The 27,848-nt window shown below is 50.0% G+C and overlaps 1 protein-coding gene across 4 annotated transcripts; it reads right to left on the reverse strand.

Annotated features, from left to right (window-relative positions):
• Window positions 1-335: 335 nt before the first annotated feature.
• ARAP3 (ArfGAP with RhoGAP domain, ankyrin repeat and PH domain 3) lies at window positions 336-27,848 on the reverse strand. 4 transcript variants are annotated; one of them, XM_066272794.1, is made up of 33 exons: window positions 27,780-27,848; window positions 25,681-26,206; window positions 25,504-25,565; window positions 25,290-25,401; window positions 20,827-21,030; window positions 20,624-20,693; window positions 20,043-20,163; window positions 19,767-19,951; window positions 19,580-19,686; window positions 18,871-19,070; window positions 18,687-18,772; window positions 18,361-18,543; window positions 18,068-18,203; window positions 17,349-17,465; window positions 16,773-16,920; window positions 16,562-16,664; window positions 14,568-14,787; window positions 13,478-13,541; window positions 13,088-13,251; window positions 10,636-10,848; window positions 10,266-10,371; window positions 8,438-8,585; window positions 8,080-8,148; window positions 7,357-7,431; window positions 7,144-7,258; window positions 4,974-5,102; window positions 4,761-4,894; window positions 4,455-4,537; window positions 4,321-4,356; window positions 4,124-4,187; window positions 3,888-4,028; window positions 3,653-3,691; window positions 336-2,472 (listed from the first exon to the last, which is right to left on the reverse strand). In XM_066272794.1, exons 2-33 carry the CDS (start codon window positions 26,187-26,189, stop codon window positions 1,999-2,001), a joined length of 4,617 nt encoding a protein of 1,538 aa, XP_066128891.1. In that variant the 5' UTR covers window positions 26,190-26,206; window positions 27,780-27,848; the 3' UTR covers window positions 336-1,998. The 4 variants fall into 4 exon arrangements, with proteins under 4 accessions (XP_066128891.1, XP_066128888.1, XP_066128890.1 ...); XM_066272791.1 differs by lacking the exon at window positions 27,780-27,848 and adding an exon at window positions 27,039-27,539 and having other exon boundaries at window positions 25,681-26,174; XM_066272793.1 differs by lacking the exon at window positions 27,780-27,848 and adding an exon at window positions 27,039-27,539.

Below are 27,848 nucleotides of genomic sequence, written 5' to 3' on the forward strand. Positions count from 1 at the left end.
AGGTGGTATCTCATTGTAGTTTTGATTTGCATTTCTCTAATAACTAATGAAGCTGAGCATCTTTTCATATATCTGTTGGCCATTTGTATCTCTTCCTGGGAGAAGTGTCTGTTCATGTCCTCTTCCCATTTTTTAATTGGATTGTTTGTTTGTTGTTGAGTTTTATGAGTTCTTTGTAAATTTTGGATATTAGGCCCTTATCTGAGCTGTCGTTTGAAAATATCAGTTCCCATATAGTTGGCTGTCTGTTTATTTTGATATCAGTTTCTCTTGCTGAGCAAAAACTTTTAATTTTGATGTAGTCCCATTCATTTATCTTTGCCTTCACTTCTCTTGCCATTGGAGTCAAGTTCATAAAATGTTCTTTAAAACCCAGGTCCATGATTTTAGTACCTATGTCTTCTTCTATGTACTTTATTGTTTCAGGTCTTATATTTAGGTCTTTGATCCATTTTGAATTAATTTTAGTACACGGGGACAGGCTGTAGTCGAGTTTCATTCTTTTGCACACACATACAACATTTTATTCATAAATTGCCAGAGTAATTGCTTCTTTAAAAAAAGAGGAAGTAAGATCTTATCACTCTCTTCTTAACTCTTCAGTGACTTCAGAATAAAATCCAAATGCTCCAGCATGGTCTACAAGGCTGTGCATGATTGGCCCCTGCCCATCTTCTCCCCTCCCCTCCCTGTGCTCCAGCTTCCCTGCTGTTCCACCAGCAACCCAAGTCCCTTAGTGTCAGGCCAAGAGACTTCATACCGGCTGCTTTGCCTCTCCTTCTGGTGTGCTCCTTTCCCAGCTCTCCATATCTTGCTTCTCATCCTTAAGTTTCAACTCTTCACAGAGGCCTTCCCCATCCACCCAACCAAAAGGCTCCCTCTTTAGGGACATCACTTTGGTTTAGTTTCTTTACAGCACTGAATCTGTGTGTGTTTTCTGTTCCCCCTCTACAGTGGATGCTCCAGAAAAGCAGGGACCTCATCTCTTTTGTGCATACAATATCCCCAATTCCTTGCAAAAACTGGGTGCCAAATACATATTTGTTGAATGAATGAATGGAATGAATGAATGAATAAACAAATAAATGAATAAGAGAATGGTGGCTTTTTGGTTCCAAGGTTTATTACCAGTAAACCTATTCTTTTTGGCTCCTCTTTGTCCCAGCTCCCAATTCTGATCAACCCTCCCCCCCCCATTCTTTAGCTTCAGTGGAGTCCCCAAATGAAGGAGGTGAATTAGACAGACTTGGAGATCGTTTACATCTCTGGCTTCCAAATCTTGTTTTTTATTTAATGCAGTAAAACTGTTCTTTTCAAACCCCAAATCTCTTACTGAACTGTAACATATCAAATATATCACGTAGAAGTTGCCCTTGTTGAGGAAAAATATATAGGGCTTACAGCTCTGAAAAACAGTTTGATGTTCACCATTCTTCCTTATTTCAGTTACTCCATAGTACAGACAAGTGAGCAGAGGCCCAGAGAGGGGCTATGACCTGCCTCTCTCAGGGCAGGTCACAGGCTCGGGAGCCTGCATTTCCTGAGCTACGTCCACAGCACCACGCTAGATTCTAGAGCAGGGGTCGGGAACCTATGGCTCGTGAGCCAGATGTGGCTATTTTGATGGCTGCATCTGGCTCGCAGACAAATCTTTAATTAAAAAAATAACAACGTTAAAAATATAAAACATTCTCATGTATTACAATCCATTCATTTCCTACCGCTCATGTTCATGGTTGCGGGTGGCTGGAGCCAATCACAACTGTCCTCCGGGACAACACCACAAATTTTTATTGGATAATGCGTAAGGTACACGGGTCGTTGTATGGCTCTCACAGAATTACATTTTAAAATATGTGGCGTTCTTGGCTCTCTCAGCCAAAAAGGTTCCCGACCCCTGTTCTAGAGTCTTTTCAGCCAGGGCAGAGGAAGTTCCCAATAGTGTGTGCTGAGGCAAGAGCTTGGGTCTTTTGGTTACCTACTCTCTCAGACTGCTGGTCATGTGAGGGGCTGGCTGGAGGGTAGGCTGGAGCAAGGAGGTGGGGTGGGGAAGCCAGGTGCCTGTGTTGGATGGCTGTTGGGGCTCGGAGGCTCAGGGCTGGAGGGCTGGGAAGGGCTGCCCAGGTCGATAGTGCTTTCTCCCTTCCTCAGGATGAGGCTGCTGAGCTCCTGGAGCAGCTGCTCTTCCAGTGATGCAGGTACCTGGGAACGGTTCTTTGAATGGGGACCCGGAGGGGGCTCGGGTGGCCTCTCCTCCCGGCCTGCCTTAGAGAGAAGGGGTTGATCAGAGGACTTCTGGCTTGCAAGAGGGGTCTCTGACTTGGCTGCCTGCTCCCTCATGGTGGAGAAGGAGGTGGAGGTGTCCTTGGTCAGCTCCGGGAAGGCCCCCACTTCCTCGTACACTGGCTCCTCATACACAGTCTCCTGCAGTTCCTCTTGCTCCTCCACAGACCCCTGGGATGACTTCATCGGCTGGATGGGAATGGGTTGGCAGGAGGCAGAGTTAGAGTTACCAGAGTATTTATCACTATCATTTATGGAGCTCTTGTTCTCAGCCAAATGCTGAATACTTCGAAGATATGGTATCAGAACAACTGTGTATGATGGGCGACACTAAAGGTGAGCGAACTGAGGTATATAGGGGTTAAGTTGTGAAATGGTAGAGCTGAGACTTGAAGCCGGGTCTCTCCAAAGAGCATTCATCTACCAGGGGTACCCAAACTTTTTACACAGGGGGCCAGTTCACTGTCCCTCAGACCATGGAGGGCTGGACTATAAAAAAAACTATGAACAGCCTGACCTGTGGTGGCGCAGTGGATAAAGCGTCGACCTGGAAATGCTGAGGTCGCCAGTTCGAAACCCTGGGCTTGCCTGGTCAAGGCACATATGGGAGTTGATGCTTCCAGCTCCTCCCCCCTTCTCTCTCTCTGTCTCTCCTCTCTCTCTCTCTCTCTCTTTCTCTCCCCCTCTCCTCTCTAAAATGAATAAATAAAAAAAAATTTTAAAAAAACTGAACAAATCCCTGTGCACACTGCACATATCTTATTTTAAAGTAAAAAAACAAAACGGGAACAAATACAATATTTAAAATAAAGAACAAGTAAATTTAAATCAACAAACTGACCAGTATTTCAATGGGAACTATGGGCCTGCTTTTGGCTAATGAGATGGTCAATGTCCAGTTCCATATTTGTCACTGCTAGCTGTAACAAGTCATTGACACGCTTCTGGAGCTGTGACGCACTGGAAGTAGTACTGTATATGAGCGGTGCTGCCACATACAGTACTCCAGGAGCATCCGCATCCTGTACTCCTCTCACTGACCACCAATGACAGAGGTGCCCCTTCCGGAAGTGCAGTGGGGGCTGGATAAATGGCCTCAGGGGGCCGCATGCAGCCCGCGGGCTATAGTTTGGGGACCCCTGATCTAGCCACTTTCTTGCTGTTTCTCAGATCTGTAACCACTTCCCCCTTTCCTCACCACATTTTACCATCTTTCATTTTCTTCACTTATTCTGGCCCCAGCACTCTCTCACTCACTCTTTTTCTCTCTTACACATAAACTGAGGACCTGCAGCAGGACAGGGACAGAGAGCACACCTGCTTGGGCAGCACAGAGAGAGCACACAGCTGGAGCAGGCACAGTACTCACAAAGAACATGGACAGGGTCCTCCGATTGTGAAGTCGCCTCTGGGCACAGGTGGGGTAGGGATGCGGGGAGAGAAAGACACAGAGACACAGTGAGGCCTGGCATCAGGAGGTGGAAAGTGGGGCGCAGAGAAGGCAGAGGGAGGACACCAGGCTGGCAGGTGCACCACTCCCTCTGTAGTGTGGCAAGGGGCACGGGCAGGGATCAGGAAGGGGTTGAAGTGGGCTGGGCCCTCACCAGGGTCTGATTGGCAGAGAGGAGGGTGGCCCCACTGTCATCCCCATGGATGGGTAGCAAAGGCATGGTGCCAAACTTCTGACGGGCAATGTCAGAGGAGGAACGGCGTCGTAAGACCACTGGCTGCTGCTGGTCATCATGCTGGAGGGAGGGGGAGAGGTTGGCATGGGAGGTACTGAGGAGTAGAGCTGGAACCACAGACCAGACCTAGCCCTCTGCTCTCTCCTTCCCCTCACCTGGGCTTTGAGGATGCTGGTGGTCCAGTCCCACATCTCATCCTCATCCGTGCAGGACAGGTAGCTGGGGCGATAAGAGGGGAATATAGGGGGAAGAAAGAGGCCACAGCTATAGGGATGGACAACAGGAAAAGCGAGGAGATGAAGGACAGGGAGCAGGCTGGACCAGAGGAGAAGCTAGGCTGGAAGGTACTCACAGGTGCATCTTCTCTAGTATCAATGTGAAGCCCCACCTGGGAGGCAAAAGAGAACAGTGATGGGGCGATCAGAAAGACAAAGAGGGATGGTAGCAGGGAGGCCCTAGAAGTGTGGGCTGGGGAAGAAAACTCACGGTGTTGGAGGCTTTAACTTCTTGCGGATCCCCAGGTAAACCTTGGCACCTTCCAAAGGCCATTCCCGTTCTGGTTTAGAGCTCTGCGAACACGGACGGAGTCAGTGAGATTCACAGGTTAGAGAAGGACCACTCTTCATGAGGCTGAGAAGTCATGGAAGCATTGGGTGTGTGATCACAGGGGCAAAGGGCCAGGGAATCAGTGAGATTGACAAGACTCTGAGCTGTGAAGTGAGAGGGTCAGTGCGGTCATGGCTCCTCCCACACGGCCACCCAGGGTTCCTCCTGATAGCTCCAGGGCCCCACCTTCTTCTCCTTGAGCAGTAATAAGCAGCGACCACGAACCAGAAAGAACCTCTCCTGGAAGCGGTTTCCCAGGAAGCGGGGTGGTTCCTCTCGACACCGCAAGAGCCCCACCCTTGGGCTCTCCCGCCGGACACCTGGGTACAAATGGGCAGTACTAGGTGGGGGGCCCTGGAAGAGAGGCCTAGAGGTGCTAGGCTGAGGAAGGAGGCTCACCTGTAAAGAGGCAGCTGGCCTGGGCCAGGGAGACTTTTCTCAAGAGCAAGGAGGCCGAGCAGGGCTCTGGGAGCTGGCACCATTGTAAGGCCTGCTCCAGGACCCTTTCCTTGGGGTGCAGTGGCCGCTCTAAAGAACAAGGTGGGGGTGGGTATCAACCAGAATATCCATCCATGGCCTGGATTCCCCAAATCCTTTTTTTTTTTTTCAATTTTTACTTATTGATTTGAGAGAGAAAGTAACAGAGAGAGTGAGAGAGAGACAGGAACATCAATCTGTTCCTGCAAGTGCCCTGACCAGAGATGCAACCAGCAACCTCTGTGCTTGGAGATGATGCTCTAACCAACTGAGCTATCCAGCCAGGGCCCCAACTCCTTTCCTACTAGTAACTCATTCATTCGTCTATTCCACCAGCCAGCTACAGACAATTGTGTTAGCGCTGACTCTACCTCTGCCAGGCCCAGTGCTAGCCTGGGTTGCAGTGGTGAGCGTGAAACACACCACCTGCCTTCACAAAGCCCACAGCCTAGTGAGTGGGCAGACAGCAAACAAAACAATGAAAGACAAATAATTATTTTGAAAGAAACAATAAGAAGCTGAAAGAGAGTAACAGGGCAGCTACTGAGAGACGGTGATCAGGCAAGGCTTTTTGGAGGGACCATTTGTAGATGAGACTCAGAGGCCTGAAGGATTAGGAAGAAGAAATCATGTTAATATCAGAGAGAAGATATTAGTCATGACAAAATGCCTGAGTCAGGAAAGATGTGTTTGAGGAACTAAATGACCAGTGTGGCTGGAACAAAGAGAATAGCATGAGTTTTGTGACATCAGGTCTGAGAAATAAACAAGGGCCAGACACTCGGGATCTTATGGACCACAATAAGTAACTTGCATTTTAAGTCCAATGGCATTTTATTTTAAGTTCAACGAGAAGCCATTGGAAGGTTTTGTTTTGTTTTGTTCTTATTAAGTGAGGAGCGGGGAGGCAGAGAGACAGACTCCTATATGTGCCCCAACCAGGATCCACCTGGCAAGCCCCCTACCCAGTGATGTCTGCCCATCTGGGGTGTGGCTCTGTTGCTCAGCAATCAAGCTATTTTAGTTCCTGAGGTGAGGCCACAGAGCCATCCTCAGCGCCAGGGTCAACTTGCTTGAATAGTTTGAGCCATGGCTGCAGAAGGGGAAAAGAGAGAGAGAGAAAGGAGGGAGAGGTAGAGAAGCAGATGGTCGCTTCTCCTGTGTGCCCTGACTGGGAATCAAATCCAGGACTTCCACATGCCGGGCTGATGCTCTATTGCTAAGCCAACCAGCCAGGGCCCATTGGAAGGTTTTAACCATGGGAATGGCATGATCTGATTGATTTATGCTTGAAATGCTCATTTGGCTGCTGTGCAAACAATGGATTGTCAGGAAGCAAGAATGGAATACTGGCCAGCTATTTACTTTCTGGAAATGTTCATTTTAGAGGTTAATGTTGGGGAGCAGAAAAATAATCGTGACTTTGGTCAGGGTGGTGACAATGGTGGAGATGGAGAGAGTGATAGATTTGAATAGAATCTACAGAACTAGTCGGTTGGGTCCAGTATAAAGATGAAGGGAAGGGAGGAGCCCCAGAGCACTTCCAAGTAAGTGTCTGGCCTTGATTACTGGGTGAATGGCGGTGCCACCAACTGAGTTAGGGAAAACTAGAAAGTGGCCTGGACCTTTTGTTAGGGGAGGGGGTTGGGAATTGAGTGTGGCCTTAGACATTTTACATTAAGAGGCTTATGAGAAGTACAAACAGAAATGCCAAGTAGACAGTTGGACATGTGAGTCTGGAGCTCAGAGAAGTCTGGTAGGAAGATAAAAATTGGGGGACCAGCTTATTAGTAGCATTTCAGCCATGGGAATGAATGAACTCATCCATAAGAGATATGCAGACAGAGAAAGGAAAGGGATCCAGGATTTGGAGTCTGGGCAAAGGAGGCAGAAAAGTCCCCTTCAGGATGGAAGGGAAACCAAGGGTTTGTGGGGTCCACAAGAACCAAGAGAGTAGAGAGATTGAGAAAGAGGGAGTGGCCAGCTGTGCAGACTGTCCCTTCACGTGCGTGACAAAGTGTCTGCTGTATTTGGAACACAGAAGTCGTTGTGTTCCCCCTCACCACACACGCACACACATGGTTATACTCACCAAGCTCCCCATGCTCGAGAATCTCAAACGTCACCCACAAGTCAGTCCCAGCTGCTGTCCCCCGCATCTCCAGTACCTGGTTTGTCAGCTCCTCAGCAGTCAGTGTTGGGGACACCTGGGGTCAGGGCAAAAGCAGAGGACCCTTGCTGGTCAGGCCATTGCTCCTGTCCCCCGTCATCCTTTCACCTCCCCTTCTGTTCCTTTAGAACTGACCTTCAGGGTGACACAGCTGTCTGGGAGCTGTTGCTCTATATAAACCTCCATGATGAGGTCTCCAGCCTGGGACAGCTGAGGGGAGGGGGAGAGAAGTCAGGAGGACACAGAAGATGTAAAGAATCCAGGCCAGAGGACTCCTCATGTGGCCTCATAATCATGTCCTCCTCCCCGCCTCCCAGTCTCCTCCCAACCTTACTCCCAACATGGCTCAGGCCCTTAACAGGAAGAACTCGAGGTGGGACCACATCCCTCAGGCTGCACAGGTGCTTCCTGGGACAGCGCAGCACCGTGCTTGGGAGGACGGGTTTGGAGTCAGGCTGTCTGGGTTCAAACTCTGCCACTCACTATTGTATAACTTCGATTAAGTAACCCTCCAAGCTTCAGTTTCTTTATTTGAAAAATGGGACTCCCTACTTCATGGAGCTGTGTAATGCTGTGGGAATTATAGGGGCCTGGGATAGAATAAGTCCTCAGCTGTTTACTACAGCATTTGTTATTATTCTTCTCACCTCTGTATCTAACTTAGCTAACTCTTCCTTGGGTCTCTTATGTGTGAAATACTTCTGCCACTATTTTATAATGGAGAATCTTCAGAGGAATGAATGAAACAAATTTGAAACCAAACCCCCTCCCCAAAGCACTCCCTTCTTGGGTTTTCCCTATGTCCAGAAGGAGAAGGTCGGCATCTTCCCATGATGGCCCACTCAGGAGCCAAATTACCTGCACATCCTTCCAGGTGGTGATAAGACTGACCTCCAAGTCAATCTGAGCTACCTGATCAGAGTCGATCTGTACAACAGGCAAAGGGAGGTGTGTGTTGGGGGTGGGTGGGATAATGGGAAAGAAGAGGAGCAGGGAGAGATGTACATGACCTGAGAACGTGTATGAGAGGATTAGAGGCTGGAAGAGCTAACCAACTGGGGAAGGATGTTAGGAGTAAGGTTATGGGTGAGAGGGGCCCAGGGCTCTGGGAGGTGGTTCCTGATGCTGTGGGCTTTCAGAGAGCTGGGGGCTTGTTAGGGTGCACAGGGTCCAGCATTCAGGAATAGGGGCTGTGGCAGGGGTTGAGAGAGCTTACATCAAAGACAGAGACGTAGCCATCGATGAGTTCCTGCAGTATCCGCACCTCATGCTCGCCACGCCCATCTGTCTGGAACACACTGGGTGCAAACAGCAGGGCCAGGTTCCGCGTGCACATCTGGTTTAGAGCCGCACACTTCTGCACCCTGCAGAGGTGCGTGAGGGTCGTGAGGGATGCAGTTTGTGCTCATGCATTTGTCAACACATCTATTCATTCAGCACACACTTATTGAGTCCCTACTGTATGCAGGCCCTAGGCTAAATACTTGGGATACAACAGTGAATAAGACACAATCCTGGACTCAAGGAGCTCCTGATCCAGGGCGGAGATAGACAAGGAATGGGTGATTATAAATATAGTTGGCGTCAGCAAACTTTTTATGTAAAGTCAACAGTTGGTGAATGTTTTAGGTTTGTGGACCATACAGTCTTATCACAACTCCTGAGCTCTGCTGTTGTTGTGTGAAGGGAGCCATCGAAAATATATAAATGAAGGACATGGCTTTACACTTTATGTACAGAACTGAATTAACAAAACAGGCAGAGAGCTAGATTTGGCCCAGAGGTCATAATTGGCCAGTCCCTGTTATATAGTATAATTAGTAAAATCTAGCTGGAATTCACCTCAGAATCTTTTAAAGATCTGTTACCCCAATAAACTGGTGAAGATAGATCAGCATTTTATTTTTTAATTTTACTCTTTTGTCTCCTACATCTAATTCTTTGCCTGGCATAGAATAATAAAACCAAACAACATTGACTGTTCACCATTCTTTATTTTTAAATTTTAAAAAAATTTATTGATTTTAGCAAGAGGGAAAGAGAGACAGACAGACAGAAAAGTCAATCTGTTCCTGTATGTGCCCTGACTGAGGATCGAACCTGCAACCTCTGCATTCTCAGGATGATACTCTATCTGGCCAGGGCTTCACTGCTCACCATTTCTAAATGCTTACTACATACATTGCAGCTGCTGTAGTTTAGAATTTTACAAGGATTAGGAACAAAACAGAAACAGAGGCAGGCTCACAGGGAACAGACAACTGTCAGAGGGAAGGGGGAAAGATGGGACAGGATCAAAAAAGGTGAAGGGATTAGCCAAATTATATACATAACACATAGACACAAACAACAGGGTAGCAATTCCATAGATACAGACAACAGGGTAGCAATTCCTTCCCAGAGGGAAAGGGGGGATGGAGGGGGGGAGGGGGGCAAAGGGGTGAAACGGGGTGGAATGAGACTTTGCATGGGCATGGGGGAGAACGATGGGTGGGTAGAGAGTGTTATATTGAGTGGGACACTTGAAACCATGTCAATACAATATATTAAAAATTAAAATAGCCTGACCCGCGGTGGCGCAGTGGATAAAGCGTCAACCTGGAAATGCTGAGGTCGCCGGTTCGAAACCCTGGGCTTGCCTGGTCAAGGCACATATGGGAGTCGATGCTTCCAGCTCCTCCCCCCTTCTCTCTCTCTGTCTCTCCTCTCTCTCTCTCTCTCTCTCTCTGTCTCTCCCTCTCTTCTCTAAAAAAAAAAAAAGAATAAATTAAAAAAAATTAAAATAAAAAAAACAATTTTATAAGGATCATCTCACTTAACTCTCATATCACCAATGAGATGGATACTATTTGTTACATTATTTTTCTTTTACAAATGAGGAAACTGAGGCTTAGGTCTATCTGACTCCACAATCCACACTGAACCTGGATTGTGGGATACCTTCGCTGAACAGCTGTCCATGGGATGAATGAATATAAGTGACGGGGTGGGCAGAAGTGAGGAAGGGTCAGTGAGGGGGCTTGTCAGGGGTCTGCCATACTGACCGATAGAGATGCCCGATGAGGGTGGCCAGTGTACGGCGGTTGACCCTCGGCAGGCAGTCAATGACTTCTTTGTATTTCTCCAAGCGCTGATTCTTCTGGGGCAGCTCTGGGATGGAATGGGGGAGGGTTGGAGAGGATCAGGGAAGGGAGAGAGGCGGGATTTTAGAGAAACCAATCCAGGATGGATGTGTTTCTGCCCCCTTCCCACCTGGCCCTGAGCTGAGTCCCTGGGTAATCCTCCAGTGGGGGGAGTGCTAGGGTTGGGGGGTGCCCGATTCCACAAGAGAGCCTCAGGGATTCTGGTGGGTGGGTGGAATTCCTGGTTGCTCCCTGGTTGCCTGTGAGAAGTTCTTAGGGGTCTTGGGAGTACCAGCGGCCTCCCTCCAGCGAGGCAGCATCCGGGCAGAGGTCACAGGATCATCAAGCTCTCGAAAGAAGCGTTTGAGTGTGTCCGTGACATCCTCCACAAAGTGCTCTCCTGGTCGGAGCTTCACTGACCGAGCATCCCGCCGGAACTCAGCCAGGAGCCGCAGGCTGCGGGCACGGGCACCCCCTTTCCGATATACGCCTTCCAGCCGGAGCCCTGAGAACAGACAGCATCTCTGCTCACAACTGCCCAAAGACCCACCTCCACCCACAGCATCCTACCCGTGACCCCCCTACATGGTATGTGGCTGTTGAGAGATCACAGAGGAGGAAATCTGCCTCCATGGTCTTGCTTTTCAGCGCTCAGCTCAGTTCTCATCCTCAGAAAGTCCTTACCTAGCCATGCTACCACACATGGCAGCCCTATCACTCTCTATCTCCTCATCACTTTTATTTTTAAACAGTGCCCTCTGATATCACACAACAGGACCTAGTGATTTGAAGATTCCACATTTGCAAAGTCATCTACTTGCTAAAATTTATTTGTAACCCCCAAATCAATACTAGTGGTACTTTTTCAGTCATTTGTGAACATGTGCAAGCGGAGAAAAATTTGAATTGCCTGTCGGACACATTCCCAGCTAAGTCTCATATAGTAAGCAAGTGTCTTTCTCATGGTTTATTTAGAGCCATGCTTTTTGCATTCTTGTGCTTTTCTTTTTGGTGGGTAATTTTGCTATTTAGAATGGCCCCCAATTGCAGTGCTAATGTGCTGTCTGGTATTGCTAAGTGCAAAAAGGCTATGGTGTGCCCTCTGGAGAAAATAAGTGCGTCAGATAAGCTTCCTTCAGGCAGGGGATGTACAGGCAGATAAACAATACATATTAGCCTGACCAGGCGGTGGCGCAGTGGATAGAGTGTCGGACTGGGATGCGGAAGACCCAGGTTCGAGACTCCAAGGTCGCCAGCTTGAGCGCGGGCTCATCTGATTTGAGCAAAGGCTCACCAGCTTGAGCCCAAGGTCGCTGGCTCAAGCAAGGGGTTACTTGGTCTGCTGAAGGCCCGCGGTCAAGGCACATATGAGAAAGCAATCAATGAACAACTAAGGTGTTGCAACGGGCAACGAAAAACTAATGATTGATGCTTCTCATCTCTCTGTTCCTGTCTGTCTGTCCCTGTCTATCCCTCTCTCTGACTCTGTTTCTGTAAAAATAATAATAATAAAAAATAACCTCTAGAAACAAAACAAAAAAAAAAACAAAACAATACATATTAAATGAAGTGTCTTTAAACAGAAACACGTAAAATAGGTCATGTATCGATTGGTTGATGAAAATGCGACCAGTGGTTCTCAGGAACTTAACCCTGTATTTCCACTGGGACAATGATTCAGTATGCATTCATTCAGTGTTTGCAGTGACTCTATAGAATAGAACAACTTCGAATAATAGAACTGATTGTATTTGTTTTCTTATTCATTACCCATCTCTCCCACTAGTCTCTGAGCTTCATAGGACCTTCCCTGTTCACTGCCACATCCCTGTGTCTGGCATGTGGGGGCAGCTCAGCAAATAGCTGTTGAATAAGGAGTGGTGGAGCAGGAACGGTGGAGGAGTAGACACGAACACCCACTCTTTCTCCAGGGCTTTTTCATTGGGCCTCTTCACTCCTCCTTTGAACACAAGGGAGGTTGAGAAGGGGATAGGGGTCTAGTGAGTGGGGAAAGTCACAGCATAAGGCTACTGCCAATGCATAAAGAATGTCATTAGCCGCTGACTATCCACTGTCCTTGTTGTAAGCACAACTATTTGTAGGTTCTATAGGTTCATGGATGTGCTTTCCCCCTTTACTGCCCTCCTCAGTTTTCTGTGACTCTTCCTTCTCAAGAGTCCAGCCTTCTAATAGGGATTCACCCGGGAGATAGAGTCTACTTGGTCCCTACTTGGGCAGGAGAATAAAATCAGAGGTCAAAAGCTCCCAAAGAATTCTGGGAACCATTTGCATAGCTGATCTTTTGTGCCTGGAAAAACTCCCACAAAGAATACTTGTGTTCAAACCTTCAAGGACTGGCTGCACAGCTTGGCTCTGGCCTTGTAGCTGCCCCCTCTTTGTTCTCCATGACTCTACACCTCTAGTCACATTTCAGTGCCACTCTCTCCAGACCCACGCCTCAGAAACAGCTACCTTGGAGCACTTACTACCTGCTCGGTCCTGTGCTAAATGCTTTAAAGGTGCTATCCTACTATCACAACTATTCTGGAAAATAAGGACTGTTAGTTACCCCATTTTACAGATGAAGAACAGAGGCTGAGAAAGGCAAAGTAGCTTGCCACTTAAGGAGTCACTCAGCAGAGACTCTCAGGCTCTGGAGGCAAAGCTTGTAGATAGATCACCTCCCTGGCTACACCCTTGTTCCCCATCCCCCACTGGCTCAGTATTGGTCAGTATCCACTCACCATGCTGGGTGACAAAACTGATGCAGGCATCCACAATGATGGGGATGTCACCTCGGCTCATCTGCTGCTCCTGCAGCCTTGTGCCGCCCCCACCGGCTGCTCCCCCAATGGCTGCGTTCCATGCTGAGAAGTCTAGCCGTCCCTCTCCCTGCAGATACAGGGTCCTGAGACCCAAGAAGCCTGGGTCAGAGCCATCTCCAGAGGATCCTCTTAAGAAGCCCAGAATCACAGACCAGATTTCCCAGAGTTACCAGCAGGGGGCAACAACACCCAAGACAGGGCCTTTTGAACTAGAGAAGGGACTTTGAGGAAGTGGGCTGCGGTTCAGCAGGCCAGGGTGAGAGGGTTTGGGCTGAGCTCTAGAAAGTCAACCTTAGGCGCAACACTTACCTTCCTGTCTCCACCAGGACCAAATGCTCCTTCTTGTCTGGGGTGTCAGCTGCCGAGACAACACCTGGGAGGAGAATCATGGAGATTATCATTGTTTTCATCAACATGACTAATATTTATGAAACATTTAAGGTATGTAGGTGCCAGGCTAGGAGTCTTACAAGCAATACTGCATTAAATCCTATGAGTTACATATTATTATCACCATTTTTCATAAAGTTCAGAGAGCTTAAGTAACTTGCCTCTGATTACTTGATATAAAATGGCAAAACTAAGCTTGAATTAAGGTTTCCTGTCTCTAAAGCCCTAAAACATTACCCAACATTGTTCCTCTTTTATTTTATTTTTTACTTTTTTTTGTGACAGAGACAGAGTCAGAGGGACAGATAGGGACAGACAGACAGGAAGGAAGAGAGATGAGAAGCATCAATTCTTCATTGCAGCACCTTAATTGTTCATTGATTGCTTTTTCATATGTGCCTTGACCAGGGGGCTACAACAGACCAAGTGACCCCTTGCTCGAGCCAGCGACCTTGGGCTCAAGTTGGTGAGCCTTGCTCACACCAGATGAGCCTGCGCTCAAGCTGGCTACCTCAGGGTTTCGAACCTGGGTCCTCTGTGTCCCAGTCCAACGCTCTAGCCACTGCGCCACCGCCTGGTCAGGCACATTGTTCCTCTTTTAGGAGAAAGTGAGAATACCCAGTCCTCAACCAGCAAGTGACTCCAAATAATGATAATAACAGTAACATTTATAACATATAACATTTTTTGGACACTTAAGAGATGCCTCTTCCCAGGCTCTGTGATAAGTATTTTACATTGCCTTAATTAAAACTCACTACAATCCTGCTATTGTGCTTGTGGAAAAGATAAGGAAACTGAAGCACAGAAAGGTTAAGTAACTTGTCCAAAATCACACAGCTAGGAAGTGATGGAATATAGGGATTCTAAATCTGGGCAGTTTGACTCCAGAGCTTGTGTCTGAACCCACTATGTTCTGCTGTTTCCCATAGGGACCCCCAGAGAGAGGAAGGTCCACTCCTCTCCTCCTCCATGGCCACCCTTCATCCTTGTCCCCATCCCTGCTTACTGATCTCCTGCAGCCGCCGAAGATGTACCATGTCCTCCGGGACTGTGGGGCCAGGGCCCGGTGCTGGACACAGGAAGAGGTGGTCACCACGAAGAAGCCCAAAGCCTGACAGCCAGAGGCCAGGAGCCAGGGCTGTGTAGGACGGGGACCGCAGCCACAGGCGGCCTAGCCGCACCAGCCCAGGGCCCAACAGCTGGTGACAGCTCAGCGGGGAGAACCACTGGGAGGCAGGAAGAGGACACAAGGAAGGAGGAAGATGGAGAAAAAGTCAAGACGTGTGGAGAAAGACAGGGGGCCAGGGAAAGGTAAAGAAATACAGGAAGGGAAAGCAGAAGAATGTGAGAGCAATGAAAAGAGAGGGGGAGGGAATGAAGAAAAGACCCAAGGAGAAGACAGAGATGGATGGAAAAAGACAGGAAAGAAGGTTAATTCAATTTAATTTGCTCCAGTCAACACAGAGGAGACCCCTGTGTGACAGCCTTATGCCTTACTTGGGATGTAGGGGTAAGAAAGAATGGGTAGCCCAAAATACTATAAAGAGTCCTGTTGCCCTGGGAAGTCCCACCATGCCAAGGGCCCGGGAGAGGCTTTGTGGAGAAAGGACTATTTGAGGTAGACCTCAAAGCAGTACTTCTTAAACTACCTGTAATGAAAAAAAAGGGAGGATGTTTTTTCTTTTTCTTTTTTTTAATTTCCAAACTGTCAGTAATACATACTTTAATAATAAAAAAAAACAATGAAAATAAGTTACTAAAAAACTACATACAAAATATAAGCCCTCAATTTTTATGATATTCCACAGATAAAGTCACTCTGTTAAATCGTTACGAAAGCTTCTAAAAGGTGACTCTCGTGTTCCTGTCACCGCTGTAACAAAGAGTCCACAGGCCAGTACAATGTAACAGTCTGCAGCCCACACATTGAGCAGCAGCACTGCCTTAAAGGATGAACTAGAGTTTTGTAAAGTATAGATAATAATAAGAGGAGCCCTTAAAGGACACAGAGGAGTTATAGGGAAACCAGGAGACTGGGGTCAGAGAAGTGTCAGATGCTGCAGAGATGACCTGGGAGGTCAGAAGGAAGTCCTTGGGGATTGGCAATGGGAAGTCACTGACCACCCACAGGGCAGTAGCTCAGAAGAGTACGGCAGAGACAGGCAGCTGCAAGGGGTTAAGGAGGAACTACAGGCTGCCAAGGCACAGGACTTTCTGAGGAATTATCAGGACAGAACCGAGGTGATGAGCTGCAGGTGGAGCAGGGCTGAGGGAAAAGCTGGTTAAGGACGGGAGTGACTGTCATCATTATCACCATTCCTACTTCAGCACCCACAGATGGTGGGGTTATGGGCGCCAGGCAGTGTGGGCCTCAGATGTCTCTAATTCTTAGCCTTGGGGAGTGGGTCTTGTAGACCCACTCTACCCCTGTGGAAAAGCTCACAAGGCTGAGAGTTGGTGGGCTCAGATCCCAGGATCTCTGACTCCAGGATCTGAATTTGTCATTCCAGGGGGAGGGTGCAGGAAAGAGGGCAATCGGCTTGCCTGGCAATGGAGAAGCTGGGACAGATGAAGGCAGCTCTGCCTCTGGACCTGGAGGACTGGAGGGAGACTAGGGGAGAAGAGGCAGCTCCCCTGTGGGAAGAGGCCCAGCACAGCCAGGTTTGGGCCATGAGCTTTGGGGACAGAGGCCTAATTTTGGTCCTGTGTTCTGCTGCCTTTTAGCTCTGTAACCTTGATCAAGTGACTTCACAACCTCTTCGACTCAGTTCCTTTATGTGTGAAATGTTAATAATCCTTACTTCTGAGGGTTGTTGTGAACGCTCAATGAGACCTTGAGTGGGCGGTGCTTACGCAGGCCCAGGCACAGAACACATGCTCAGTTCACCTTAGCTGTTAATGGAAGCGGTGGGAGTGGCTATAGGAATGGAGAGAACAGGACAGGAGCAAGTGGGGACAGGAAAACCATGAGCTGTCAGGGAAGGGTCTCCGCCATCTCACCTTGCCCACAGCGCTGACCCAAGCCTCCAGACTGTCAGCTCCGTCGGTACCGAAATGCTGGATCCTCCCCCCATTGAGGATGAGCTCAAAGGAAAAGAGAAACCTGGGGAGAAGGGGAGGTCAGGAAAGAGAATGGGGGGCCAAGGAAGGGACTTCAGCCTCTGGATCAGGAAGGGAAAAGGGAAGCTCAGTAAGCATAGAGGGCTGTTACCTGTCAAGGTCACCTGGGTCAGTAGGTGGAGGGCTCACCCCCAAACATACAACATCCTGGGGCTGGATGAGGCTGAGGGGTTCAGGGCTGCTTTCTGACACAAACATTTCCAGAGCTGCTCCCAGCACGCACCACAGTCGGGAAGGAGCTAAGGGGAGAACTGATGGTCAGCAGGCAGAAGACCTCTGTCTCCACGGTCAGAATTCCCATTTACCAGATCTTTATTCTATGCCAAACCCTCTGGCTATGTATGACCTCACGTAATCTTCACAACAACCTTATGAGGTGGGTATTATATTCGCTCTTGTGTTTCAGATGGGGAAACTGAGGCTCAGAGTCTGAGTAGCTTGCCCAAGTCTCAGAGGTAGGAACTAGCAGAGCTGGGATTTGACCCTGACAGTCTGACTGCAAAGCACAGTGCTGCCACCTGGCATAGTTTCTTGCTCCCTGCACCCAGCCCACTCCTGGGCACATCCCCACTTTCCCATCCCAGCCCTCTCTTCCCTGTCCCCCTATGGTACATTTGCATCCATCCTAGTTTCTCCATCTCCTCCCATCCCTTGGCTCCCCCCTTACCATCCCGGCCCCTGCGAGGGGGTGGGGGTCCAGCTTTGTTGCTGATGGGACCACAGTACAGGAAGCTGCTGTAAATGGCAGGCACCACCACCTCATTGTACACACCAAGGGAGGGGTCTGCAAGGGGAAGGAGTAGTGGTCAGGTCAGGCCAGTACAATGGGATGGTCTGAGCCCCTCAGAGAGGGGATCGAATTGAGGAAGATGGTGGGACCACACTCCACTCGCAGCACAGCTTAGTAGAGCCCAGTTGGGCTGGACGCTCATTGCTCAGATTAAAAAAGACAGTGAGATGAGGCCTCTATACCAGCCCTTGCCCACCCTTCTCCCCACTAGCCAGCCTACCAGGCAGTCAGAGCATGGGCCATCTGTGACTCAGCCTCTCTGGCCTGACTGGTGGAGACCAGTATCTTTAGATGACCATTTCTGTGACCAGACAGCTCCCAGGGAGACGAGACCTGGCCTATGGGTTAACCTTGTCAGGGTAGATCAGCACTAACACTTCAGACATCCAGATCCACACCCCAGGCAGTGGCCTGCACAGGTCATTTCATAACATCAGGAAGTAGGCCCCAGAGGACCTGGAGGTTTGGGAACTGCCCAGGCTAGGCAGTGTGATGGACTTGGTCAGGGGTTAATTGCAGCTCCCTAGAAGAACCAAGGCAAAGGTTGGGGCTGAGAATTGTTGAGGGCAGAGAGAAGAGGCACTTGTGGGGACTACCTGGGGACAGAAGACCAGGGAAGCTGCCATCGAGGGCTGAGGGAGACCAGGGCTCTTCGCCCTCAGAGGCCTCGACACAGAGAAGCTGGGTCATGTTCTTCAGCAAGTTGGGTCCTGCCACGGCTGCACAGAGCGCCTGCAGGGAGGACAGGGACTCTGTCAGCCTCAACACCCAACCTGAAACCCTGGGGACAGTCTGCTGGTCACCAAAAACAGCCCCCTCCCCCACAAATCTAGACATTTCAACTAGACTGTTTTCCTCCGCCCCATCAGCCTCAACCAGTCCCTCCTACCTGGAGAAGCTGGCTGTGATCTGGATACTGAGGGTGGGGCTTCCGGAAGAGACCCAACCGGTACTTCCGGGAGATGAACTCTCCCCGTGGACCCGGGGTTGAATCTGGATGCAGCCTCTCACCTGGGGGTAGGGCCCCTGCCCAGAAGCGGTTGGCACGATCATTTCCCAAGACAATGAACAACTGCAGGATGACACAGGGCAGAGGCAAATGATGGGAACTCAAGAGTCCCCAGGCATTCCAATCCTGTCCTCAAGCTGGATCCAAGGCCTTAATCAGATGTTCTCCTTCCATCCTCCCATTTTCCCCCTCTTCTGACTCCTCACCTGCACTATCTCATTACTCCAGACACTCGTGTCCAGCTTCAGACTCTGCACCTTGGAGATCCCGGAGCCCAGAGCCCGGTGCTGGCCTGTCAGGGCGTGAGGGGCACGTGGCATGGGTACGCTGAGCCCCCACCCCACCCCAGTCCGCCTCCTCCCCATTCCAGCTGCAGGCTCCAGCCTTCACCTGCACACTGCTTGCAGATGACCACGCCCAGGTTGACAGCAGCCCAGTCTGGGCGCGAGGCCCCACAGTCCGCACAGTGCAGGTTTGCCCGATTGGACCAGATCTTCTCAGCCACCTCGTAGTCAGACAGGGTCTCGGTTACTGCTTCCTGCAGAGCGGCTGCCCAGCTCTGCCGAGCCCCCCCAGACTCGGCTGTAAAGCTAAGGGGTAGACAGCCAGTCTGTGGGCATGGACACCCCCCACTTCTCCCATTCCACTGGCCATTCCTGCAGAAACCACTGCAGGCCAGCCCAGAACCTCTTTTTTTTTTTTTTTTTTTTTTTTTGCTTTTCTGAAGCTGGAAACGGGGAGAGACAGTCAGACAGACTCCCGCATGCGCCCGACCGGGATCCACCCGGCACGCCCACCAGGGGCGATGCTCTGCCCACCAGGGGGCGATGCTCTGCCCCTTCGAGGCGTCGCTCCACCGCGACCAGAGCCACTCTAGCGCCTGGGGCAGAGGCCAAGGAGCCATCCCCAGCGCCCGGGCCATCTTTGCTCCAATGGAGCCTTCAGCCCAGACCCTCTTGACAGCCTTGACCCTGCTCCCTGGACTCTTAACAGTGCACACCCACTGACATCCTAGAGAGGAGGCCTCCAGTCCCCTGTACCCTGTGCCTCCCTTAAAAATCTCTCCCCCAGCCTTGCCTCCTGATGGTGTGGGCCCCACCTGAAGCAGCGGTGAGGCGTGAGAAGGTCGAAGCTGCGACTCTTGGTCTCCCGGACACTGCACCCTTGCAATTCAATGAAGCAGATCCCAATGCCCAGGGAGAAGGCCTGGTGGGGTCAGGGCAGGGCACAGTGAGGTGCCAGAATGGGCTAGGCCAGGCCCCTTGGCCCCAGCCGGCCCTCCTCACCTGCTCACTCTTGTATAGCGCCAACTCTCCAGGGCTCAAAGCAGCAAACACCTTGGCCTTGTGTCCACGCAGCTCCAGCATACCTGTGCGGAGGGGTTGGGGCGGCTGGGGGGTCCGCGGATGACCCTGGAGACGCTGCTCCTTCAGGCAGGATTGCAGCGTGGAGCACCAAGTGTCCCGCTGAGCTGGTGGGGGACAGGGAAGCAGGTCAGTGTGCTCACATGGCTGCCCACCCCACCCCGCCCTGGCCCTGGCCCAGGGGGCACTGGCCCTCACCCTCACTCTCCGTGCGGAATACAAACACCCTCTGGCTGGTGATGACCTGGAATTTGTTGTCCTTGCTGATACGGGTCATCTCAATGGCAGACAGAGGGATCACACCCTTGGGGAAGGGGTCCTAGAGAGAGCCCAATGTCCCAAAAGGACAGGAACTCAGTCATGTGTGCTGACACGAGGGGCAAAACCCAACTGGTTCAGAAACTTAAAAATATCAACATATGGGCCCCATACCAGACACTTAAGTATGAACTCCTGAGACTAGGGCCCAGGCATCTGTAGTTTTGAAAGTTCCCTGGACTACAGAACCATTAAGGTTGAGAACCATTCCTCTACCTGTTTACTACTCTGAGAAATTAAAACAATCAAACAAGGACCCCCACAGACTTGGGAAATCAGCATTCATTGCACAAGCAGTGGGTACTTTAGACGTTGCCATCAGTCACAAAGTGACTGCATCCCCATCACAGGCTTCTGCCTTCTAATCCTGAGCTTCTCTCAGCCCTCCCTTTCCCTCTTCTTCTCTCTTCCTCTCCCTCTTCCTTTCCCCAGGCCCTAAGTAGCATCCCTTGAACCTTCACCTTGTCACTGCCAAAATACATCAGATTCCTCCCATTGAACTGCACAAAGCGCCTCTGGAAGACGTAGTTTCTAGGGAAGGGAGAGGCCAAGATCAATGAATGGTGGTGGCTGCATCCTGGGGGCTGCTCCCAGAGTCTGGTAGCACTAGGGACCTGACCCCCACCCCACCACCCAGCCTCCCTTCCCTTCCCAGCAGCCCCACCCCTGAGGGGAGAGCTTGTCTAGCCAGCCACTGAGCAGGGGCGTGGGGCGGTCTGCCGTGGAGGAGAAGCTGGCATAGGGTGAAATGAGGTCATCACTGGTCTCATCTGTGTCCAGGGTGGGCAATGAGAGGGTGGAATCCCCAGGCAGCTCAAGGCTGGCATAGCCAGCATCCTCTCGTGTCTCCAGATCCTGCCTGCTGAGCCTTGTGGGGGCCAAGACAGAGAGGGGCACACATTAGACCCGGTTCCCCGGACATCCCCACCCACAGCACCTAGTAGAATGCCTGGCAGGTACTGAATCTGCTTTTCAAATGGGGAAATAGGGAGGCTGGGAACCCAAAAGATTAGCATGAATCTTCTCCCATGAGTGTACTTGGACATTTTACTGGGAAAATTTCAGTCCTTGTCTTCTACCGTTAGTATCACTTGGTGGAAAAGTTGGGAAAGGGCTATGTAGATGGCTCCCTGTCACAGTTGCTTATATCTAATCAATAAGTTTTACTGGTTCTTTCTCCAAAACGTTCTTGACTTTGTCTCCCTGAACCAAGTTCCCATCAGTTTTCTTCGGGTGATATAACTGCTTAGCTGGTCACCCGCTTCCACTCTAGCCCTCCCTCCCACATCCATTTTCCCAACACCATCAGACTGCTCTTCTAAAAATACAAATGAGGTCATTTCACTCCCCTGCATGAAACCCTGTAACAACTTCCCATCTGCACTTAGGATAAATGCAAATTCCTTACCGTGGGCTGTGAGACCTTGCGACCCGCAGCTACTCTACTCCCCGACCCCAGCTGTGTCATCCTTGCCTTTGCTTACTACGGATCGGCCACATCTCCCTCTCTCAGAGCCTTTGCACATGCTGTTTCCTCAGCTTAGAACGTGCTTCCTTGGGCTGCCTTTATTCATACTCAGGTTTTTTGCTTATGCCATCTTCTTAGAAAGTTCTCTATTATTTTTATCACTCTTCAGTGATTCTTAACCTCAGCAGCTCAAAAAGCAAAACTTAAACTACCGATCCTAAAGTTCAGAAACTTAAAAATATCAACATATGGGCCCCATACCAGTCACTTAAGTATGAACTCCTGAGACTAGGGCCCAGGCATCTGTAGTTTTGAAAGTTCCCTGGACTACAGAACCATTAAGGTTGAGAACCATTCCTCTACCTGTTTACTACTCTGAGAAATTAAAACAATCAAACAAGGACCCCCACAGACTCCCAGCACCTCAACTACCCAATTTCACACACACTCTGCTTTCCTTCTGTTACTATAATAAACACCCCTGTCTAACGTCAGTGTGCACTGGTTCCTATTCCTCTCACCTACACAGGAACGTCACTCCAGACTCTCTCCCTTTCTCTCCTCTACATCAGCTAAATTTCCCTCTCTATCAGATCACTCCTATTCACCTACAAACACACATAACATTCCAGTCTACTAAAAACCCCTTCTTGACTCCACTTCCACTATCAGCAACCACTCCAACTCTCTGCTCTTCTTTGCAGAAAAACTCCTAAAGAATGACGTCTATACATTTCCAATTCCTCTCCTTCCATTCTCTCTTGAGCCCACTCTGATCAATCTCCGGAGGTCAGTTCTCAGTCTTCATCATACTCACCTCTCAGCAGCATCTGACACAGCTGATCTCTCCTCCTCTTTATACATATGTCCACTTGACTCCTATGATATCACATTTTCCTGTTTTTCCTTCACTAGTCATTTCTTTTCAGTCTGTTTTGCTGATCCTTCCTCTTCTCCCAAACCTCTTGATATTGAAGTGTGCCAGGAGGCTGAGCTTGGTCCTCTGCTCTATTGACACTCACTCACAGCTGCATACATCCATCTAAATGCTTAGAGCTCACAAATTTAGATCTCCGGCTCAGACCTCTCCCCCGAACTTCAGACTTGCATATCCAATGGCCTGTCTGTCATCTCCTCTTGGGTGTATAATATAGACCTCAAATTCAGCATATCCAAGTCAAACTCCTGATCTAACCTCCAGTCCTCCCATCTCAGACCATGGCAACTCCAGGAACTTTCAGTTGCTCAAAATTTGCTCTGTCCATCAGAAGTCAATGTGAAAGCCACATAGTATGTAATTTAGAATTTTCTAGTAACCACATTAAAAAAGAAAAAGAGCCCTGGCCAGGTGGTTCAGTGAATAAAGTGTAATCCCACTGCACCAAGGTCACAGGTTCGATCCCCAGTCAGGGCATGTACGAGAAGCATTCAATGAGTGTACAACTAAACGGAACAACTAAGTGGAACAACAACTTCATGCTTCTCTTTCTCTCTCTTCCTCTCTTTCTATCAATGGGAAAGTTAAAAATAATAATAAAAAGAAACAAGTGAAATTAGCGTTAATAATATATTTTATTGACCCTGGCTGGTTGGCTCAGTGGTAGAGCATTGGCCTGGCATGTAGATGTCCCAGGTTTGATTTCCAGTCAGGGCACACAGGAGAAGCAACCATCTGCCTCTCCACCCCCTCCCTCTAGCTTCTTTCTCTCTCTCTTGCTCTTACCCTACCGCAGCCATGGCTCAATTGGAGTGAGTTGGCCCCAGGCACTGAGGATGACTCTGTGGCCTCCACCTCAGGTGCTAAGAATAGCTCGGTTGCTGAGCAACAAAGCAATGCCCCAGATGAACAGAGTATCACCCCATAAGGGGCTTGCCGGGTGGATCCTGGTAGGGGCACATGTGGAAGTCTGTCTCTGCCTCCTTTCCTCTCTCTTAATAAAAATAATAAGTAAATAAATCAATAATATATATGTATCTTATTTAACCCAACATGCCCCAAACATGAACATTTTAGTATGTAACCAGTGTAAAAATTAAGATAATTTATACCTATGTCTGTTATATTCATCTAATATTGCTTTTTTTTTTTTTTTTTTGCTAGTAAGTCTTTGAAATTTGGTAGTTGTTTTGCTGTTACAGCATATCTCACTCTAAACATACCACATTTGGTCTACAGTCACATGTGGCTAGTGGCTACCACACTAGACAATGCAGGCTTAGACTGAAACCCTTCCAACCCTTTTTAACAGCTTTTTTGTTGTTGTTATAGTAGTTGCTTCTCATCTGTGCCTTGACCAGGCAAACCTGGGGTTTCGAACTAGCAACCTCAGTGTTACAGGTCGACGTTTTATCCACTGTGCCACCACAGGTCAGGCTCACTACTCTTTTTTTCTTTTTCTTTCACACTCTGATTCACTAGGAAAGTTTGCCTTCAAAATATAACCAAATCCAACCACTTCGCACCACCTCTACTACCTCATCAGAGATATCTCACCTGGACTACTGCCATCTCTTGACAGGGCTCTGCGCTTCTGCTTTTGCCCCATACAGACCATTCCAAACGCCGCAACCAGAGGGATGCTTAAAACGTAAGTCAAACCCTCTCAGAGCTTCCTATTTCACTCAGAGTAAAACTGAAAGTCCCTACAAGGTCCTGCCCCATCCGGCCCCTTTCACCTCTCTGACATTTCTCATCCCATTCGTCCCACCCTGGCCCACTCTGCCCCAGTTGGTCTTGTCTCAGCTCCTGTGCCCCTGGGCACACAGCCTCCGTGAAGTCCGCAACCCAGCCACTCAACCTGACTGGGACACTGACTCTCTTACCCGCTTCATGTTTTTGCTCAGATGTCATCTTAATACTCTGGTAATTCTTACTGAAAAACTGCAGTCCACTCTCCCCCTCACTCCATCTTGGCCCTCTTACCCTGCTCTGTTTTTTTCCACTTTTTAACATATGCTGTAACTTATTTATTGTATCCATGGTTGATTGACCATCTCCCCACATGGGCAGGGAACTCTGATCTATCAATTTGTTCAATAAAAGAATGAAAGGCACTTCTCTCTATTTTAAAATTTATATTTTCATTTGTCAACTTGTTTGATTTCCTGTCTGCCCCACTGAGTCAAAAGCTGCCTGAGGCAGGGACTAGGTCTGTTACATTTGTTCTGTATTTGACCTTATCTGTACCTGAGATACAGATACAGATACAGACATAACCCACCAGCCAGTGACATTCAATGTACATTTGTTGAATAACTACCGTATTTCCCCATATATAAGATGCATCCTTTTTCGAAAAATTTGGGGTCTAAAAACTGGGTGTGTCTTATACAGTGGTTGTGGCATTTCAAATGCCATAGATGGAACTGAGGACGAGGCAATATATGAAGACAGTGATTCAACATCAGACACAGATGAGGACAAGCTAATGGATGGGAGTTTTGACAGTGATGAGGAGTTGTATGAATTTTATGATGAATAAAACTTGAGTTTAATAACTTTATGTATTATATTTTTTTTCCAAATTTTAGGCCCCAAAATTAAGGTGTGTCATATGCATGGAAGCGTCTTATACATGGTTATATACAGTACATTCATGGCTGCACCAGATCCTCAAGCTTCCCCACTTCCTGCCATCACCACCATACTTTCTACTCACCTGTGTTCAGCCCTGTCCTGACAGACACCTCTGCCTTCTCTTCTGTTGGACGCCCCTGGGACCCCCACAGGCTGGACACCATAGTACAGGCAACCAGGGTCCATGATGTGCACTGTCAGGGGAAGGACGATGGAGACAGAGGAGGTCAGGTGGGAGTGTCTGAGGTCCTGAAGGGCACTGTCTTGCTCCCCCCAGCCCATGACAACAGACCTACCTGTGCCTGTGGTAGGCCTGAGGGCAGGGGTGGGGGCAGCTGTCTGTGAGCTGTCTGGAGCCCTGAGAGGAAAGGTCAAGTGGTCATTAAGGGAGAGAGAGGAAGGACAAGCCCTCATGCCCTGCCCTTCTTTGCCCCCACCCAGCATTGGATCCCCAGGGAGGCAATCCCACTCACATGTCCTGAGCTGTCTGTCCCCCACTTTTTAAGTTCAGGCCAAAGTAGATAGCATTGGGCATCATCTCCACAGTGTTCAAGGCTGAAGGCTGCTCAGAGGAGGTGGGGAGAGGAAGGGACTTTGGACTGGACTCTGGGCTCCTGGGCACTTCTGGTCTCAAGAAGGCTGGCCTCTGGGTGGTGGGGGGGCCACTGAACCCACCAAATACTGTCCTGGGCTTAGGCACAGGTTTGGGGGGCTGGGCTTGGGAGGCTGGGCTAGGGGATGATTCCATGGCACTATCCGACTGGGGATCCAGGGAGCCCTCTGCAGCACCCGCTTGCAGTAGGCGCAAGATGCGTTTCCGGTGCCCTGTGGCGCTGATGCCCAACTGCTTCAGCTCCTCATGACCCAGGCCCTGGGCTGCACCCGCTGTAGCCAGGCCATGCCTCCGGAACGTGTCTGCATACTGCTCCAGGTGCACCGTGGCCAGCCACACAGCGATGTCCAGGTCCTGAGGGGCAGCCATGGGGGCTCAGGCCATTACTGGGGGGAGGGGCAGGGTGAAGGTAGGGCTCAGGCTGAGATTCCCCCTCCCTGTCTCAAAGATTGAGGCCTGGAAGGGGGTACCAGACTCCAGTCTTCCTCCAAAGAAAAAGAGCACAAGGTCTGTGATCTGAAGGCAAAGCCATCCCAGGACGTCAGAAAGGGCTTTCTTACTATAAGGTGAATCCCTCCATTTGCAGATGAGGAAACTGAGGCCCAGAGATGGGAAGAGGCTTGCCCCAGGCTCATAGCAAGTTCGAGCTGGCCTAAGCTTCTGCCCACCCCAGGTCTAGGTCAAAGCTCTGTCTCTGCGTGACTGCACAGTCAACTAAGTGAGAACAGGACCAGATGCTAGAACATGGCTGGGACGGGGTAGAGTGCATTGGTGGGGAGGGGGACCATGATGTAGCCTGATCTTTCAGTGGCATAAGGTGGCCATAGGAGGAGGTGTAGATCCCATCCCCACTGGTTCCCAGAGCTGATACAGACTCAGCCATCCTAATCCTGGTCATTCCCAGTTCCTCCTCCCCTTCCACCTATTGTCTCAGCTCAGACTTCCTTCCTGTCCCTCCAGCCCTGGCCGCCCACACATCCTGCCTCCCTTGGTCAGGCTGCCAAGAGAGAGCCATAACTAGTCCCAGCATGTGGGATCCCGGCCCTGGGCAGTGGGGTTGGGGTGGAGAACTGGACCAGAGAGATGAGGGACCAGAGCCCAGGGGAACCCCGGGGTCTTACTCTCCTCTCCCCTGCAGTAGTTCACACACTTGTGCATGGGCACAGTCAGCACCCACCCTGCAGGGCATTCAGCCATTTGAAATGACATCCCCCTTACCTCTGCTTTCTCCAAGCCTTCCTTTTTCCTGCCCATGGCTTTGGGCTCAGGTCTCAGAGGTTCTGTCCCATTCGTCCAGCCTCACCTTGACCCTGGTCTATTCCCTGGACCTACCTCGAATTCTGTCTCCCCTGAGTTTTATCTCTGCCCTGTCTCTGTCTCTATCTAACTCAGCCCATTTCCATCTCTCTGTCCCTCTCCTTGTTTTGCTCTCTAAGCCTCTCCTTGCCTCAGTCTCTAACTTTAACTATATCTTTAGTTGTATCTGTGTCTCTGGCCACCTCTGACTCTAGATTTCTGTCTCTCCCGGTTTCTTTGGTACGGTGTCCTAACCAGGACTCCCTCTCGCTCCAGCATCAGTTCTGGCCGCCCTCTGCCTCTCAGTGGCTGGGCTCCATACCCAAGCTAGGGCCCAAGTGCTACGCCTCCGGCCCTGACTCAGAGCTCAGTTTCCCGGTGACTCAGGCCCGGCCGAGGGCACGGGACTGGAAGCCAGGTGGTACGCTGGGCAGCAGTGCTGGGGGCGGGTCGGGCAGCTCCGGGTTGTGCGGGCTGAGACAAGGGAGGGGGCAAAGAGGGAGGGGCAGAGGCTGGGCGCCCGCAGGGAGGGGCGGGTCGCTGCGGAGAGGGGTGGGGGAGGGCCGCTGGCGCTTAGGGGGTTTAGGATTGCCACGAAGGCCGTAGAGGAGGTGATGGGGAGGAGTCTGGGCAGCAGGGGCCCGGGGGCGCGGGGGTCCTCACCTCACTGAGCGGCCGTCCGCTGCCCGGTGCCCGGTGCCCGCCGGGCTGTCCGGGGCTCCGGGTCCCGCC

The sequence above is a fragment of the Saccopteryx bilineata genome, chromosome 4 (assembly GCF_036850765.1).
Source record: "Saccopteryx bilineata isolate mSacBil1 chromosome 4, mSacBil1_pri_phased_curated, whole genome shotgun sequence".
Lineage (NCBI taxonomy): Eukaryota > Metazoa > Chordata > Mammalia > Chiroptera > Emballonuridae > Saccopteryx > Saccopteryx bilineata.

What these genes read in the sequence shown, in the direction of transcription:
- ARAP3 (XM_066272791.1), bottom strand. Translation starts at nt 27,074, where the DNA reads ATGGGCAGGAAAAAGGAAGGCTTGGAGAAAGCAGAG. An exon ending in CCCTGGTCTTCTGTCCCCAG is followed by an intron (nt 17,466 to 18,067) that starts GTAGTCCCCACA and finishes TTCCCCTTGCAG; the next exon opens with ACCCCTCCCTTGGTGTGTAC. An exon ending in GGCCAGCTGCCTCTTTACAG is followed by an intron (nt 4,895 to 4,973) that starts GTGAGCCTCCTT and finishes ATTTGTACCCAG; the next exon opens with GTGTCCGGCGGGAGAGCCCA.